The 19,493-nt window shown below is 39.3% G+C and overlaps 1 protein-coding gene across 7 annotated transcripts in view; it reads left to right on the forward strand.

Annotated features, from left to right (window-relative positions):
* TTC29 (tetratricopeptide repeat domain 29) overlaps nt 1-15,770 on the forward strand; it is a 130,624-nt gene extending 114,854 nt beyond the window's left edge. For all 7 annotated transcript variants that reach the window (XM_089527031.1, XM_089527029.1, XM_089527028.1 and 4 more), the window contains 2 exons: nt 15,370-15,436; nt 15,678-15,770. In XM_089527031.1, coding sequence (XP_089383157.1) covers nt 15,370-15,436; nt 15,678 — 68 coding nt within the window. In that variant the 3' untranslated portion in view covers nt 15,679-15,770. The remainder of the gene's footprint in view (nt 1-15,369; nt 15,437-15,677) is intronic.
* The last annotated feature ends 3,723 nt before the right edge of the window (nt 15,771-19,493 follow it).

The raw sequence follows: 19,493 nt of genomic DNA on the forward strand, positions 1-19,493 counted from the left end.
TTATAGCTAGGATAGGATTCAGTATTCTCAGCTCTGTCACTTGACCTTGTGCAAGAAGTTCAGGCCTGTCCATTTCTCAGTTTTTCCATTTGCTATACTGGAAAAGTGACAGTTCCACAGTTTAATATTTATTCCCTTGCAGTTCCTAGCAAGTCCTTTGGGAAGGAAGAAATGTGGACAATTTCTTAAAGAGTAAGGCAGGTTTGTTTAAGGAACTGTGAATAGGGGCTAGAAGAGGCAGGAACCTCTCTCTTGCCAACCAACCAGCTCCATTCCTGTGCATATACTGGACTATATGCACCTTAAAATTGTCATTTCTCCCCAGCATAATGTTATTCCATGTACTTGTTTTGGTCGAGTGGTTGAAGAAAAAATCTTACAGTACATATGGGTCTATTTCCATGGATCACTATGGCTTTCATATTTGTTCATGGGGACTGGGTTAAATATGAGAATCCCCGCTGCCCACAGCACTATGAATATACTGGATGCTGCCATCATGGTGGGTAATGCAATAGGCATTGATGACAAATATGTCATAATTTTATGCATCCAAAACTATAGTCTAGAAGTAGAAATTAAAAAAATGTAAAACTAAAAATGTATGTAATACTAACAATAAAATGTGATACTAAACAGTGATAAAATCTTTTGATAAGCAAAGGACTAGGTAGAGGTTGTTTATCTTCAAAATCGAAAGAATAATCCTATTAATAGGGTAAACTTCCCTCTAGGAATGTGTGTTTAACAGATGTCTACCGGATACTTTATCTAGGGAGCTGACTCTTTGTTTAGTATAAATACTAATGGGATCACAGTAAAATAAATGGCTAGCATTCTTTGCTATTTCCAGAGATTATTGCTTTAAGAGACACCCAGACCAGAAAAAAAATGGGGGGGGGGGATTATAGAGATGTAATAGACTGGGAGGGTTCTATTATATTTCTACCTCTGAGATTGTACCACCATTAAATTTCAGTCCATGAGAATCAGAGCAGCATGATGGAGAAGTTTGGCTAAAATGAATCTACTTTATTAGTTTTTATGAAAATGATTAAGGTTCCTGATCAGTACTATTTTTCAGCAGTCACTGTTTGGACGCTCAGACTGGATAAATAATCCTTGCTATAAGACAGAAAATGTGAGAGAACCACAAGGAGATAGAAGTGGTGCCACCCGAAACAAAATATCTGAATATATTATTTCAACTACAAAACTATACATGGTGGTTTATTTGTTAATAGCAGAGAGAAAATCTTTTTCTACTATGGCAGGCAAATATTTTTAAAGTGTTTAAAGTGGAGCGCCCATCAAATAAGTATAATTATAATCAAAATTCTTAGAACGTTCACAAAAATTCCTGAAGGCAATCAGCTCTACTCAAATTAGTAACTCAGATAAATCACCATTAATTAGCTAATATAAGCCAGCAGGTGGTTTTAAGCCCAGAGACATTCCCTGGTTATTTAAATTATGTATACTACACTACACCAAAGATAGAGTAAGTGAAAGAGGAACAACAGACATGAATGTGTAAAAAAAACTGTTTAGGGGTAAAAGTCTCCAGAAATTCCCAGATCCAACCCAAAGGAATACAAGGCAGCTTTGACCCCCCCGTGCTCAAATATATAATCCATTAACAACTCCATGCAGCTTTTATTTCAACAGTGATTATTCATGCCGTGAACAAAGTCTGCATTGGAAGCTCACTTGCATATATTTGTACTGGGGTGAGAGGAATATTAATAATAGTAAGCAGTTCTTTAAATGATTTCATGGGTCTTTGAACGATAAGGTCAACAGACTATACTGGAGGAATCCTTTTCATTTAGATTTCCCAAGAATGTTATTCAGACCTTAATTTCAATGCAGTATGTTAAATATTGGAATACAAAACAAATGTGCTAACTAATGGTGAAACAAATGTTGAGAAGTGAATTAAAATTAAAATCTCTAATTCAAGTGTCACATCATGGAAAGTATTGGACACTCTGGGTTATTGTAAAACAGCTGATAACTGATGGAAGGAGAGAATGGAACCTTCATCAATCTCACATTGCCCTCGCCACCATCTGTCCATGAATGACACCTAAGTCATCTTATCCATTCTTGATTTCTTACACTCCATCAAGTCCTTTATCTCAGATTTTTCTGTTTTGATCCTTTATTTCGTTCAGATATTTCCTCAAAACTCACATTTTACAGGAAGTACTTGAATCATCCCCCAGTCCCTGTACCTTAGACCTTGTCTGCATGGGCCAAAAGGCCTGCTCTCCACGCCATCACTCCCCATTCTGGCATCATACTGTTCTGAAGATGCACATCCTAAAACCCAGTTCTGGCATGAGCAGTCCAGACAACACTTTCCACACCAGAACCAGGGAATAACAGTCTTCAAATGGTGTAAAAATATATACCTGTTGCTTCAGATCTTCTGGTTAGACCTGGAGTCCTCCATTCCAGCACCACAGCATCTGTTTGCACAGGTGTCCCACTGTGCTGCCTGACATGGCTGCCACCACTGTGAGTCATTCATTCTGAAGTCAAAATGAGACACCCAGCCATATTGTGGGCACATTTTTCTGACTTCAGAAGCGAGCATCCTACAGCAGCACCAGATATGCCAGGTGGCTCAGCAGGACACCTGTGCAGACAGCCATTGTCCAACACTCAAACCACTACACCATGCTAGCTACATACATGCAAACATAGTATAATAATGAAAAGTCATCCATCACATCCAAATCTCAGCTTATTCTTTGCTGATTTTTTCCCCCAGACAATCTTCATAATTTTGTCTCTTTTATCATCTCTGTTTTGAAGGCCACATATTTGAAATGTGCAAAGCACTGGAAGAGTGTGAAACCCCAAGCTTTGTCCTTTTGATATCTTAGAACAAGAAACACCACTGTAATAGAAAAAGTAGGTTACCAACTTACATTTGCTAAAGGTTTGGTCAAGGTAGATGAATTCTTTGCCAAATAGCAAATGTTTCCTGTTTTGAGGAAGGATCTGGGGCAAAACTTTTTCATGTTTTTAATAAATTGTTTTGCCTGTGCTATGCCTTACAACTCTTGGCCTCAAATCAGGGCACAAGGCAGAGATTTGCATGCTCTGAATAAACACAGCCAAGGAAAGGTAATGAACACAGAGGAATACATGCAGAGAACGGACTCAACAGTTTCAGTAGGCACAGGGGTGTTATGATATTTAAAAATAATAATAATGCTAAGTAAAGTATACTTTTCCATGATATGTGGTTAATAATGTGTTACACTGTGCCAGCTACTCTAGAAAATACTGTACGATTGTTTAGATGGCCACATACCAGCACCAAAAAAGAGAACATGCACCATCATAAAAAAGAGGAAAGGATACAAATGTGCATATATTAAGGTATGTGTGTAACTATTTATTTTTAATGGAAGGCAAGCCAATTTATTTTCCCTCAAATTGTTTCTAATCAGTTCTTAAATTAAGTTGCAGCTCACCCCAGATCTCCCCAAAAGTATCCCTTAATTTATAAATTCAACAGATTTCTGATCCAGATTCTACTCCAAAATATATTCTCCTTCCAATAAATTCAACACAAAATATATTCCAAAATATATAAACCATACCTTTTGTGTTTTTTTTCATGGAATAGCAAAACTCATTGAACATAAAGCTTTTGGCCTTCTTCAAACATATGGTAAATAAGAGCTCATTTTTCATGCAATACAAAATCTTTATGTCTGCTGTCCTGTAACATTTTTTTCTGGTTTATGTTGCACTTTTATACAATCCTGTTACATAAGGGGTTTGTTCATCAGTAGTTTACATCTTGGATTCTTAGTAAATCTCCCTTTACTGACTTGATGTTGAAGTGATCTGTATTGATTTTTATCTACACATATTTATGATGTTTATGTTTAAGATGTTAGGGATTAATAGAAAAATTAGCAAGTGGAGAAGAATGTTTATTTAGTATCTTGGATCACATTCTTTTAAGAATAAAGAGAGAGAAAGAAATTGTATAATAAAGAAATCGATTTATTCTATCACTGGATATAAAGACATTAGCCCTGGGAAAGAGCATTTCTCCAAGAGCTTTAGCTGCCCAGTCTCAGTTGCATAGCACAAAACAATTTGCATTTTTAGAGAAATTCAGGTCTTCAGTGAGCTCTAGTGAAACATGAATAAATTGCTTTCTTTTCCTCTTTTGCAGACTTTATGAAGCTGAATCCATTAGGGGTTGAGTCAAAGTGTAATGAAATAAAGGCAACAAATGACATGATGGAAACCCTGGATTAGGTTTCCTGGTAGTCGAAGCTTAGCTGTCATGGCCTACATGTCAAGTTAGTGGTCTTTGGGGAGAGTCATGAGTACATATGGATATTTTTTTAACTGCTGCATTACAGCAGGTCTCCAAAGCAGGTAGAAATTAAATAGAGAAGCAAAGATTAAGAATTAAACAGAACTGCAGGAAACAGTTCACGACAGCGGACTTGATTAGATCATATAATCCTGCCCTAGCCAGTCAAGTTGCTATCATCCACCGTCATTTTGCATGCCTACATGCTTCATGCCTGAAAAGCATAGGCTATGTCGAAGAGAGTGGAGTAGATGACATGGTAGTCTGATTGTAAACTAGAACAGTTATCAAAAATGAGCACACAGGTATATCAGTAATCAGCAGAGTACTCAACATTTTATATTTGTTAATGCTGAAATGTTTATAATGTAACCTGCTTAGCTGATACCACTATTAATAGAATACGAGGTCAAGGACTGTCTGACTGAAATTTTTAGGATCTTTCAACTACACACTTGTTTGGGAAATCTCATTCATAGCAAAACTCACCTTTTTTAATTGACAACAATCTGCTGTACCATCTAGGTCTCTTATGTGTTTTGGTATTGAACAGGAAATGTATCAAGAGGATGGTGGCACAGACTTGGAGAAATAAATAAATATTCAAAGTTTAATTCCTACTGTTAGTCTGAACTAGAATAGAACCATTGAATCAATTGGATTTATTTATCTGATGACTCACTATTCAAGAATTGATTGAGTGGCTTAATCTAGTTGGGACTAACCAACAGGATTTTAGCTACATTTAAAGCCTTCATCCTCCATCTTGAGGGAGAGAGAGGCAGGCTATCTCCAACAGGCCTGCCTGGAAGAAGACAAGCCCTCCCTTCATCCACCATCTTGAGGAAGAGGAATGCAGGTTAGCTCCAAGAAGCCAAGCCCTCCCTCCAGTCCATCTCCCTTGGTCCAGGCCTCAGAGGTAGAAAAGAACTGTTGGACCTCATCCCCTTCCCCACCACCACTCCCTTCTCCTTTTGTGTCGTGTCTTTTTAGATTGTAAGCCTGAGGGCAGGGAACCGTCTAATTTAAAAGATTGTATGTACAGCGCTGTGTAAATTTACAGCACTTTATAAATAAAGCTTAATAATAATAATAATAATAATAATAATAATAATAATAATAATTTATTTAACCCATCAGCACATTCAGACATTTAAAAACATCTAAAAACAAGGGCTCTAAGAAGCTTCTTGTGCAAAAGAAGTTGTTCCTTGTAGGTCAGTGATTCTCAATTTTTTTACCCTACATGGGGTCGTTATACGCCCCCCCCCCCCCTTGATGTAGTATATGAATAAATCATGAAGTTACTCTGCTGATCACTTGTACCCTGAGTTCTTGAAATTACACAACACTTACTATCAAATATGGAACCTAAAGCTTAACCATATGTGTAAACATGGCTTTTTGACTGATTCTAGGCAACTCCTCCATAGCTTTGTCCTCAGAATCCATACCATCTACTACACTAACACTCAAATATTATTTCCAAGCAGAGGAAACTTCCATTTAAAAAAGGGAGGGGTTGAAAGCAATGCTTTATTCCACTTTTTGTAAATGAAGACTTGCACATGTATTTCTGTTCTCTGTTCTCTTCTGTTCTTAATCAGAGCTAGTTGGTGAAAAGATCCCATCTGCCACAAAATGCACAGATACTGATGGAACAATCAGATGACTTTGAAGGGTGACTTCTTCCTCCCCAAAGAGCTTACCTTCAGAAAATTGACTCTTCTATAAGGTTCAGTGACAGGAACTCTGGCTCTGCTCTGAAAGCATCAGAGTCTTCATCCTTTTTCCCCCACACTTGCTTACCCTAAAGGGAGGCACTCAAAGCTAATGCTCCTTAAAAGCTTTAAAAAGCTAGTCTTATAGAAAATCTCCCTGGCATTCTATTTTGTTGCAGGTACTATGCTGTTACTTTGCTGGCTTCAGTTTCTGTGCCCAGAAGATACTGAGGTAGTATCTTGAAAGGCCATGAGTTAATGCAGTGTGATCTCTAAATACTAAGATGGTTCATACTTCATAAGCCACTAAACGAAGTTTCAGCAAGGTTGCTGAAACAGATATTTCAAGCATCAAAATGACATTGGACATTATTACTATTTTGTTAATGTATATTAATAAACTATAGGAAAATATAGAGACAGCTACATTATAGAGTGAAATTTAGAGGAGGCTACTGTGATCCATAAATTCTGCCAAAATATCCAGAAAGAAAAACATATCTAATAATCCAAGTTCTGTGTCCTCCTTTTCAAAGTGGTCTTTGTACCAAGAGTGTTCACAATGATCTTGGTTTCCCCAGTGGCTTTCCTCAAATCCAGAAGGACCATGATGTATGCCTAGTTGGATGATTTTCTGACTGAGGTCCTCATACAGTCAGAATACATGTGGGATGTATTCTGCTTTATATTCTGCTTGGATATCGTCCCCTCCATAAGGCACCACTCCATGCTACTTAAGATCTTTCTACTGGATTTTCAGGTGCATTATCTGTGATAAACTTACTCCAGAGATAAGTATTCTTTCAGAGTACAAAGACTAATAAAATAATGGATCAGTTGAGCCAAGCTGATGAAGGGCATCCCCATCCAAGAGCCCACCTGTGTCTGCATGAATGTACTTGCCAACCTGAGTGTGATAGTGTATGCATGGAAACCTAGATACAAGCATGCAGTTGACAATAGCAGCACAGAAAAGCACCATCAGCTTCCTGAAGCTCAGAGTTATCAATACTATACTACTTTGTTTCATCTCATAACTGAGATCAATGCTGTGGTGCAGACAGACATCTCAGCAACCAAAGACTACATTGACAGGCAGGGGCACTTAGAGTTCAAAATCCCTTTCGAAGGAAGCAATGCACTTCTTTTAGGCAGAAAGGCACCTGCAGCCTGAGCAAATGATAATACCTGAAAGGAATATTCAGTGCCAAACAGACTGGCTCAGCTGCAAGGAATTGGACCTTGTGGGGGAGGGTTAGTCCCTACCTCCAGATATTTTAAGTGTATAAACATACACTTTAGAACACTAATAATAGACTCCTTTGAGACCCGATGAAACAACTAATTCCAACAATTTGCCATCAGATTTCAGTGTCAGGATTATGCATGCCCTATCCTTGAACTAGCTAAGAAGGCTGTATTCATTTCTTTCAGTCTTTTCATCAAAGGGGTTATCAGGAAAAGCAGGGGTCAGTGAACACAAGTTATTCTAATGTTCTTGAAATAGATGGGATGTGATCTGCAGACCTCATGGACCAATCAATAGAAGAGCCAATGTTGCTTCTCTAAGAATGGATCTTCTTCATCATGATACTGGATTGCTGAAGTTAAAATGGCTGAAGGTTCATCCAGGCATCCTAGTCTACTAGAGATATTCAAAGATGGTCATCATCCCCTATATGAGCCTCAATTAGGATTTACCAACACATCCAGAATCCTTCATAGCACGGTGTCAGCATGCCTTGAAGTATCAAGCTTCTGCAAGACCGTTACAATGGACCAAAAATACATATAGCAACCTGCCTTGTGGGGCCTGTGAAATATCATGAGTTGAACACTTCTTGAGGCTCATTTCCTCAAGGCCATTTCTTTTAATAGCTTCTCAGTGGCTACTATTAGCCCCCTCAGTTTGCACTTGGAGACTAAGTGTAGTACCGAATGATTTCACCTGGACACTTTTGAACCTTTAGGAAAAGTTAGGATTCAGACTTACAACCTGTTTTCCTGAGCCCATTTCATGCTACATGGTTATAGTGCTTTGGCATCCATGGCTGCATCCCATGGAATCCTGTGATTTGTAACTTGGTGAGCCACTAATGTTTGCTGGCAGAGAAACTACAAATCCCATGAGTCCATAGGATGGATCCATGGCAGTCAAGTGTATCAAGGTTAGCACCTTGATACACTTGACTGCCATGGATCCATCCTATTGTAACTGTGTTGTACAGAAATAGCCCTGGTGGCTGTCATGTTGATCAGGATATATTCAAGATGGGAACTTTCTCATCAAAGAAGAAATTGTTCCTTTTTCAAAATAGTAACACTACTGGTACACCTTATCTTTATCCCAAGATCATCGTCAGTGTTCACTGGGCTCCAGAGCTATCTATGCATATCTTCTCCAATAGACAAATAGTAGTATTCACTAGACATTTACTAGAGCCATCAGATTGTACAATTTATGGAAAAGACTGCACCTTAAAAGCAACACATTGCATGAGTTATCTCCTTTAATCTTGGGGGTGGTAGTTCATTGGCATACTGTACTGCATACAGGAGTTCATTATCCATGCATATGCTGCCATTAATCTTCCCATCCCAGAGGAAATTGTAGCACATTCTGCCAGTGGTGCTCAATGCTCAATGGCATTTTGGGAAATTGGTCCCATGAGAAAATGTGCAGCGACCACTGAAATCCTCAGAACATAATTTTACCAGTTCTTAGAATATCAGTATGTTCATGTCCTTTGAAGGAGCTTTTGGCAGACAGATTCTTCCATGTCTTGGAGGAAGCAAGTTTGGGAAATGTTTGTCCCTCCCAAAGATATATTGACATTCTACATCCCAGTGCTAGATGTGCTACTTCATTAGTACTGAACTGGAAATCCGATACTTCATTTCTGTTCTTCTCAAGTGAAGCGGGTCAACTAGTTTTAGACAAGTTACATTATGCTCTCCCTTCCAGGATGATTTATCCTCAGACTTGTCAGTGATATTGCCCCACTCCAGCTCAAGCAAGATTAAAGGGGAAGGCATTCTGAATGGATTAAGTTCACCCACAACAGGTCTTGAAATTGTTCAGCTTTAAGTGAAAATGGACAGAGAATCCTTATAAGAGACCCTGTCTACTCCAGAAGGGCTTAAGGAGACTAAGGCGCTGGACAGATGGGCCCTACGGGGCGCCATCGTTACATGCGAGGGGCAGCGCTTCCAGACGCGACTTGCCCCTCGCACGTGATGAGGGCGTCAAAATGGCAGCGCCCTGTACATACAGGTGCCGCCATTTTGACATGACGGATGCCTAGCATCTGCACATCCCGATGCCTTTGTGACATCACAAGTGTGCCATTGGCGCCTTGCGGCATCACAACCACGCCGCAGAAAGAACCTGCTTTTTGCTGCGCGAAGGAGCTGCATGGTTTGTCCGCTGCAGTTCCCTCTCACAGCAAACCAGGGCGGCGGGAGACCGCCCTTTTGGGGCATTCTGTATCCCACCTAACTCATCTTTGAGGCACCTTTACTCACCAGAGCAAGAAATAAATCAATTTCCAGTTTTCCCTAAAAGCCTCATTGTTTTTATGGAGGAAGATGACAAGAGCTAGTTTAAATAAACATTTATTTTTATTTATATATAAAAAGATTCCACAACCAAAAAAGGAGTTGCTCAAAGTGTCTTACAAACAATAACTGCAGACATACAACTAACAATACAGTAATCCATCATTTGAGCATAATTATAAAACTAAAAACAGACATTAAGCATGGCAAAAATGAGATTCCATTATGTTTGCTATCACAGCTGAAAGATTATGCTTATCAGATCCCAAAAGATTTCAGTTCTTGTTTCAAGGCATGTAAAATAAATCTTGTATCCAATTCATAAACTGAGCACCAACAGTCAACCCTTCTGCTCATATAAACCTACCTAGTCAAAGTCAAACATTCCATGCTGTTTATTTAGGATTCCCTCATGTGCCCATAAAGACCTGTTCATGGCTCTGTATAATACATTGCCGGAAAAGAGACCCAAATAAAGCATGTTTACAATCTACATCTTCTGTATAATAAAAACAGAAGATTCTCCATCTTAAATCTTCTGAAAGCACTGAAAGTCTTCTATTTAGTACTTTATTTTATATTATTTTAATTTATTTTCTAAAAGGTGGCTAAAATTGTTGTACTTAACTCTAGATCTCTTTTATTTCTCCTGCCTTTCTCCAATCCTGGCAACCAAAGTAGCTCACAACATGATTTAAATACAGATACATCTGAAAACACACTAAGTTGTGATATCAAGTTATAAATTATAAATTAGTGTGTTAAAATACTAAATATATTTAGCAGCTCAGTCTCAATTTTCTAGATTATGTGCTTTACCACAACCATTGAACTCCAAAACAACAATGCATACAAGGGTCATAGGGCTCCTGTAAGATGATGAAAATAGACACAAGAAGATCACAGCTTACTGTACATCACATCAATATGTAGTAGGTGGCTTTTCTTAGGACTTGTCTGCACTGATTGAAAATCTGAGACAAGTCTGGAGCATTATATCCTGGACTGGCCCCGGATAGCAGCTACGCTCACCAGGCCGAACCCGGTGCAAATCCAGAATGATTTACAACTACTTCTACTACTACTTGTACTTTCTAGTCATCTCTGATATATGCAGTCCTATCACAGGGTTGTCTTGGGAAGATTTATTCAGAGGGGCTTTACCATTGCTTTCCTTTACTTCTTTAAATGTGTTCATTTTATGATGCAAAATTGAGTCTTTAAGGTGTCATTGGACACTATGGCCAAGATTCTGCATTAGAAATATAGCTATGAGAATGGAACTATGATAGCCATCCATCCAACTCCAACTCCCCAAGTCACCTTTTCTTAGCTGCAGCATCCCAGTCTTGGCCATTTCCTGGTTGATGAAGAGCAAGGGGAGCATCAGACAAGCATCCAGTTATTTTCCTATAGCTGGACACAGAGCAAGAGACATCTGCAAGGACTTCCAGTTCTCCAGAATCTCTGCGGATGATGTCCTTGCTCTGAAACTGCTAGGAGGAAATAGCAGGATGCCTCTGTGCTGCTCCCCCTGCTCTTCACCAATCAGCAAATGTCCAGGTAGAAAAGAAAATATGAATTTGGGAGAGGCAGGTTTTGGTTGTTGCATGGATGGTAGTGAATTGGGACCTCTGTAATGACTTTAAAAATGAATTACGGTGGCATAAATCTGACTTGCACTATTATCATTCACCAGCAGAAATCCACCCTACATTGTTTGTTGTGACATACTTCCCTCTGGAATTCCTGATTGTTGCCTATTATAACTCTTCTGTTTCATTGCTACTTCCCTATGACTGTAGTGGAAAACCTCATACCAGCCATGAAGTCTCATTCCAGTTCTCTGGGATTCTCCAGTTGACCATGCTCTCTTCCCCATGATAATCACTCCAGCTTTTAAAAAAATTTATTCTCCCTATTCAAAGAGGCTGAAATGCCTAAGACTTACTTGCTGTAGTAAGAACTTTTAAGCTAAGATTTGCTCCCAGTCATTCACTTTCCGTCCCATCCGCCCCTGAAAGGTAGTCCATAAGACCTGTTGTGAAATCAAATTCAGACCTAAAAGATGATGCCCACCTTTACCCTAGAGTCACCAAACTGGACTGCTTACCTATTGAACTCTAGGCATTCTTAATTTACTCATCTACACCTGAATAATTGTGGCAGGAACCCAATTTCTGTGGAATCTATTGCTATATCAGCTCTGAAGACTAGTGCAAAAGCCCTGGGCTACAAATAAAGAGAAGGAATTGTGTGTGGTGGCTTTCTGTACCTTTGCCTACAGCTTTTAAAAATATAATGTTCTTTTCAGCTTGAGTAAGGTAAGCTTCAGCTTTGCAAGATTTTTGTTAGTCCAGTACAAAGCCTGATCTCTCATTTAAATAAATATCATAAGGCTGATTCCTAAACAAATTGATAATTTTTAAATGCAATACTTCTATGTTTTTTTTAAAGCCATTGTCATCATTTAGTGCATGATCTGGCCTTTTTATATTATATGATCAGCTTTTTGACAGTGCAAAAGTGGACAAGCACAGCTAATGGAATAATAGCCTGCAGGGTCTAGCTAAGTGATATACGAATATAATCAACCTTTGTGATGACTATTCAGAAGTAATCCCTTTAGCTTTCAAGTGCAACATATATTTCAACACAGCAAAGCTATGTGAAAAAAAATTCTACAGACTCTACTGATACAATATGGCCTTCATATCTCCACAGTGGGCTTACTGTTCATTTTGAAGTTTAAATTTAAGATAATGGCTTCTATATATTCATGTGAGCCAAGAACAATACCTTTGATTTGTAGAAGAAATGTTATTCTAGCTACCAAGGGTCCTATTCTGTAAACTTTGACACAACCTTATAAGAGGTTTACTGTATAGTGTTTTTTTAATGGAACTCTGTGGATACAAATGGTTTGTGTAGTCAGATTTTACAAATTCATTTATCTTTACGTTCATAAAACTACTTTAGAGTATGTTCATAAAACTGTCTTTGTTTCAAGTTTGTTATTCCAGGTGATAGAACCAGCAGCAATTAAAACATTTTATTGATATTGATTAGTAGAAATATAAAAATAAACACCAGGAAAATAAATAAATAAATAAATAAATAAATAAATAAATAAATAGCTAGCATTGTTTGAGGATGTTCTACTTCACATATCCCTTGAAATGCATATGAACTATTTAAAAGTTCTGCTATGCCAAAATAATTTTTTGAAAGATAGGCCAAGATTCTAGATCAGCTACTCTTGGCCCAACTCCAAATCCTTACTTACTGGGCATCAGCCATTGCACATGATGGAGGTGTGTTCTCCTCTTGATCAGGACACAGTGGAGTGGTTTTCTCCACCACCGTCCTCCCACTAGCAATCTACATTGCAACAGCCAGGCGCATGATCCCTATCACAATTCCTCCTTGGACCAGAGATTGGTTTGAGGGAGATGGAAATGTCAGGGTGCGACACCAGTTGATGGAGCAGATCTCTGCTGCACATAGCAGCTAATGCCCAGAAAGTCAGGATTGGGGAATTTATAAAATCTCTATGTATTCTCTGTGCTATTGAATACATAAGGACCATGAATACCAATCAGTTGCAAATACATAACTCTCAGTTATCCATTCATAACTGTAATCATGCATTCCAGTCAATGAGCCTATTTTTGTAATGCTAATTTCTCAATTATTAAATTATCTTTTGTTAAACCAAAGCAAATCAAATCCAACCCCAAACCTGACTGTTCAAAAAGTTAAATTAACATCAAAACAGAATCGGGCTTTTGAATATGCCAAACTGAGGTACAGTATATCCTGTCAAATCCTGGTCATGTTTTTTTTAAATATACTTAAAAATAAGTATATGATGTATACTTATGCTTATAGAAGTGATAACTCACAAATTACTTGAACAAACTGATTTATGTAAGATAAATGTGCAAGTCTAAGCAGTAAAGGAGTTTTCTTTTATGTGCTATGCTCACATATGACAAGCATCATTAAAATGGCCTTTGTTGTTGTTTCCACATGAATAGAAATCTCCTCAGTTGAAAAAAAAAAACCTGTGTATATAATTTTGTACAATCCAGAGTGATTGTTAGTTCATTTTTCCAAACATCTTTACTCAGTCAATTTTAATGTTAAACCAGTGGGCTGAAATGTGAGACCATTGTCCACAGACTAATAGACAAAGAGTTGGGGAGAATTTGTATATGTTCATTAAAGCAACAGTTCAGTGCTTAGCCATTGATAATCTTAAAGTAATAATGATCATCAATGATAGATTATCTCCATTCGTTCCATTTCTATTACTGTCATTGTAATTTATTATGGCCAGTATTTTCTATAAGCTACATAGTTAAATATATTGTATATACTCATGTATAAGTCTAGCAATTTAGGTCCAAAAATTGACCCCAGAAACCTGAGTCAACTTATCCATGGGTCAATGTAGATACTGTACTTTAACTCTCATTAAAAAAGGAACCATCCCCTGTGGAAAGTCAAGAGTATCATCTGCCCTGAAAGCACTTAATTTCCTCTATTTTCTCATCCATTCAGCCTTTAGTAGTATGAGCACAAACAGTTATGCCTTCTGGAAGTTTGTAAGTTCTTTGGCATTGTTTCCCTTTGCTTCATCCTCTACATCATTTGTCAGATGCCCCTAGGTTTTACCCTCAACATATCCATGAGTCACATCAAAATCCATAATTTTGGTCCCAAAACCTGCCCTCAGTGTATACATGAGGTTGACTATAGTTGAGTATATACAGTAGTTAAGTAAGTGACTAAATATAGTATAATTAAGTAAGGGGCAAAACAGATGGCAGGTAAGGGGCAGCTTAACACCACCCCTTTGAGTGCCATATCGGGGGCCCAGCAACAGCATGTGATGTTACATTACGCAGAACAGCTATATATTTTCAAAGATGCTACTGGAATTTATTTCAAAACCATGCATTCAAGGGGGGAAATGGTCTCTACATAGCTGTCTACTTAATCCAGTTAATTAGTTTGGAAAGCAACCTTTTTTAAAAAAGAAGTTTAAAGATACAACAGCCCCAAACAGATGGCAGACAGGGATGGCTTCTGGCTGCTCTGGGGGCATGGTGCCCCTGGAGAGGCTGGAAGCTGCTCCGAGGCTGCTCTGGAGCCACTTTAGGCAGCCCAACAAGGAACTGATGTTTTCCCACTCCTTTCTGTTGTTCATTTGGGACTACAGCATTGGGCTTCCTCACAGCCCTGGGGTGATCGGACCAGGAGCAGCTTCTGACCACTCCTTCCTGCCTGTCTGTTTTGCCCCACCATATTACTCAACTTTTTTAGTATGAATCCAAGACCAATCATATTGCAGAAAACCAATTTAAATAGGTTTGATCTCCTTGAATTCCATAAGTTGTACAGTAAGACAAAGACTAGTTTTCCTTGCCCCATGTTCTGACAGTATGGTGCAACCTCTACCTATCCTCCTGTCAGGAATAGAAACAGGGCCCTAGGAAGGAACAGATTCCCTATGCTTTGGCATCTGTTTCCAAAGGGCTTCCTTCAAAGTGGATACTGTGGTTGCAGTGTGGCACATACAGATTAATTATGGTTTGAAATTATGGGGAGGGCTATGCTAGCCTCCAGCCAAACCACTTGGATGTCTGTGTACAGAGGAAGCAGATTTATATCCTGTAATCTATGTGGTTCATGAAGCATCTCAAATACTTCTTTGTGTATTTTTCACAGGTACCAAGAATAAAGAAAAAACTGAAGAAAAACTTAGATCTGCTTCTTTTTCAAAGGATACTACCTGGTACGTTATTTTGCCTTCTTTAAACTATATGCTGGCCATTCGTGCTGCAGTTCAAAGTGTTGACAATGAAAACAATTTAACCTTGAGCTCAACTTAGCTTGCTTTTAAAGCACATTTCTGCTTTGTTCAGTTTAAATAGATTTTATTTGTGATGAAAACTCTCAAGGTATGTTGGTATTGTGTTTAAAATTCAATTTTTCCCAGTTAACCAATCCACTTTGCTTTGTTTCCCATTCTACAGAAGTATCAGAGGACTTCTACAGCTGAGTCTGAGAAGATGCTTGTTAGGGAAAAAAACTCTTGGAATGTTAATAGAAGAGCATTAATAAACATGTCAGAGTTAATTAAAGATATGTTATAGTGTGTGATATTTTCATTGCCCCCAACTATCAACCAGGGTTCAAGCAAACCCACCCCCTGCACCAGAGTCCCAACACACAATTCAAATTAAAACCATTTGTTGTTGTTGTTAACTGCCCTCCAGCAGTCCCCAACTCATGATGACCTTATGGATGAGGCATCTCCATGCCCCCCATCCCCCATTGCTCTGCTTTAGTCTTGTAGATTCATGTCCATGAATTGAGTCTAGCCATCTAGCATGTGGTCTTCCTCTCTTTCTACTGCCCTCCACCTTTCCTAAAACCCCACATTCTTTGCTCTAACACTACTGCACCTTTCCACTAATCCTCCCTACTAGATTGCCTAATCCCACAATATAATTGCAGTGAATTAGTTTTCACACAAGTGAAGGGAAGGTGGGAGGCAGCGGGCAAGGTGCTATGTCAGGAAATTTCACCTTTGCCAAACTGCTTAGCTTTCCCAAATGGCAAGAGGTTGCATATAGGCACAGCAACTTTGGCAGGCCTGAAATAAAACAAAACTGATGGGAAACTTTCCACCCACAGCCCAGCCATTGAGAATTCTCAGGGTCAAGCCAGTCTGGGTCTGCAGGGGAAGGCAATCAGTCAAGACATCAGATCCAAAGGTTTATCGGTAGCAGAAAGCATGACTGAAAGGTCTTGGGATCACACTAGCCAAGAGTCAAGAGCAACATGGGTTGCAACTTCCAGAAAAGGTTGGTTGTCAGCAATGCTTTTTATAAATATACTCTGACCAGCATTAAGCCTCTCTTTCTTGGTTGCATTCACTTGCAGGAGGCTTTGTATGGTTTGTATCTGTGTCTTGTAGCTGCTGGGGGTATTCCTGTTTGTCTGTTGCATGGGCACATCCCTCGGCTCTGCCCCTGGGTCCTGAGCACTAGGTCTACCACCTGGCATTCAGCTACTTTTCTGGGCAGGTACAGTGACTAATTTCTGTCTCTCAGAGACCACATTTTCCTTTCCAAGGCTGAACTGGCCACCAAGAATAAGCAGCAGTTTCTTGCTCAGTCTCTGTCCTCTTTTACTTCTTCCTTTCTCTTTCTCCTTCCCTTCCTCTGTCTCTCATTCTCCCTTGCTAGTATTCAAGAATTGACTCTTTGTGTGAGAAAGAGAACATGGAGGGTAAGGGCTACTTGAAAAGTTGAGTCTGATATCAGTGGGGCTGTGAATCCACTCCAACTTTGAGTCTATAAAAAGATATCAAGAGTAGTTGCTCTAGCCCCCAATAGGTTCAGTACTTTAGACAGAGCCTTTAAAAATTTGATTAAAATCCAGAGTAGGTTTGCCACTCCCTCTGTCGCACTGCTCTCTTGCCAGTAGGTCCAGGGAAGCTGCCACCTGTTACTATGCAGATTAATTCTACCTCTGATATCCAGCTACCCCTTTTACAGCCAGATGGGGGCCATGGCAACCGCTCGCCGCGGCCTTGATCTGGCCTTTGCAGGGCATGATAGCCACAGTGTCACAGCTTTACGGCACTCCTTTGGCATAGCGTCAGAGGAGCACTGTGATGCAATGCACTGTGTGGAGTGCCACACAAGGTGTCATACCACTCTGGGGGCAGAGCCAGGGCATGTGTCATATGTACGTCACACCCAACTCCGTCCCCAAGCCGGCCTTTAAGGCCGGTCGGAACAGCCCCCAAGAGAGTGGGGTGAGTCTCTGTAATATGAACTGAATTCTCTGCATCTTGTTGTTTTCAAGTAGGCCTACTCCTATGTAGGTGTAGGGCTGTACCAGCACAAAATATATAGCATTATGGCATAAATTTATATGAAAAGAGGAAGGGGCACACCAGTCAACCATTTCATCAAATCTAACTCCAGACCCTCCTCACCAGCAGCAAGGAGATTGTGTGTGTTTTGTGGAGATTTGCTCTGAAGGCCCAATATATTTTTTTGCCTTATTCTTTCCAAAATGTATTTTATTTAGGGTCAGCTCCTTGCTCACTGAGTGCCAACAAAGCCTTACCTGGAGGGGCTGAATTATACTGGGTGGCTTGGAAGCCCCTCAGTCAATTTGCTTCTACCTTGTTCTAAGCTTTCTGTGCTCTGTACATTGTGCTGCTCTTTTAGTCAGAGAAAGTGTCCCCCATGCACACCCCTTATCCCAATGATGATTGAATTAAAGCATTTTCTCCCTTTTGGGGATGTCTTGTGATCTTCCTCTGCTTTGCAAGCCTGCCTACAACTGGTAAGTATACAGCAGCTGCCTCCAAAACCCTTTGCTGGGTGTGCATGGACAGCAATAAAGGGGACGTCAGATAAGATATCCTCAGCATGTTTTGAAAAATCTGTACATTGGCTGCCAAAATGGAAATCCTAAGAAAAGTGGAAGCTGGTAAAAGAAATAATCTTTGTGGATACATTTTGGAAGAAGCCTTCAAGTGGTCTCTAGAAGATTCCAAATGTTTTTGTTTACTTATGCAGGGCTTACCTGAGCTGGCTATTTCATTTCATGCATGAATATTGTTAATTTAAAATAAAACATTTGCTAAAACATGTGGAATTGTTCTTCTTTTCTTGTGATGTAGGAACCTGTTGCTATTCTTTCCATGTTATTTCTGCCTCTCATACTAAATTTTCTGTTAAAGAGGTAATGCCCAGGAACACATCTGCTTGGTTAACTGAGGTATATTTGTCCAGCCCAAGTAATCCAAATGTTTTAATGTCACTATGATTGAGCCAGAGGGGTACAGCAAACCCATAAAAGAAGGATGAATCCTAGGTTCTTTCAAAGGTTTTGTAGAATATGCAAATTCTAATGAAATTGTTCATTCTTTCTTTTTAACTGGTTCCAGGATCTTTTGGAGGAAAGGGATACTGCCAATATATATTCACTATCTTACATTCACCAGTGATGGCTGAAGAAATGAATGTGTTGGTAACATCTAAGCAGAATAAGGCCAAGATTTATTACTTCAAATATGCCTCCTGGCAGGTTGCAGTTCTTGGAGAACTCTGAGCTAACCCATGCTAATGCTTCGAACTGGATGTAAATTTGCTCTTGCATATTTTTTAGTAATATTAATATAAACCACACAGTTATCAATGGAAAATAAGTACCTTTCTGATTCCATATAAAGTTTAAGCATTTATGCTTGAATGGCACAGATTTCCATAATAGCAGCAAATTGATCTCTAACAAAGATAGATACTTCCCCCCCCCCCCCCCAAATGTTATGGTGGCCCACGTAGTTGCAACTTGTTAGTCAGGAAGCTTGCTGGGATAGCTTAGGGGGCTGGAAAGAAAAGAATTTCTGACATTAAACTATCTGTCAGTTATTATTCTATTACTGTAGCTCACAGTAAGCCTCCAGAGAGACACCCTGCATCCCAAGACACTTACAATCTTCATCTAACTCTGCCTGTCTCTGCTTCCATTTTTCACGATGTGTCATATAACTGTTTCAGGTGTTACATACTCCCCATGTACCTCACACCAGTCCCTTCATATTCATTCAGAATGGGTCTGTCATCTCCAAAGCTCTGCTAGTTCTCCTAGTCCAGACATTCCAAAATGAGATCCAAATATATTCCAACTATCCCTGCCTATTTTATCTGACTACTGTGGGTCATCAGTGTTCTTTTGTCAAATCTCAGGCTATATGGCCAACACAGCTACCCCTAGATGATGATGATGATGATTCCATCTCTCCCTACAGATTGAGATGCTTT

Source organism: Sceloporus occidentalis, unplaced genomic scaffold (genome assembly GCF_023333645.1).
Source record: "Sceloporus occidentalis isolate IW3139 unplaced genomic scaffold, rSceOcc1.0.p SCAF_5, whole genome shotgun sequence".
Lineage (NCBI taxonomy): Eukaryota > Metazoa > Chordata > Lepidosauria > Squamata > Phrynosomatidae > Sceloporus > Sceloporus occidentalis.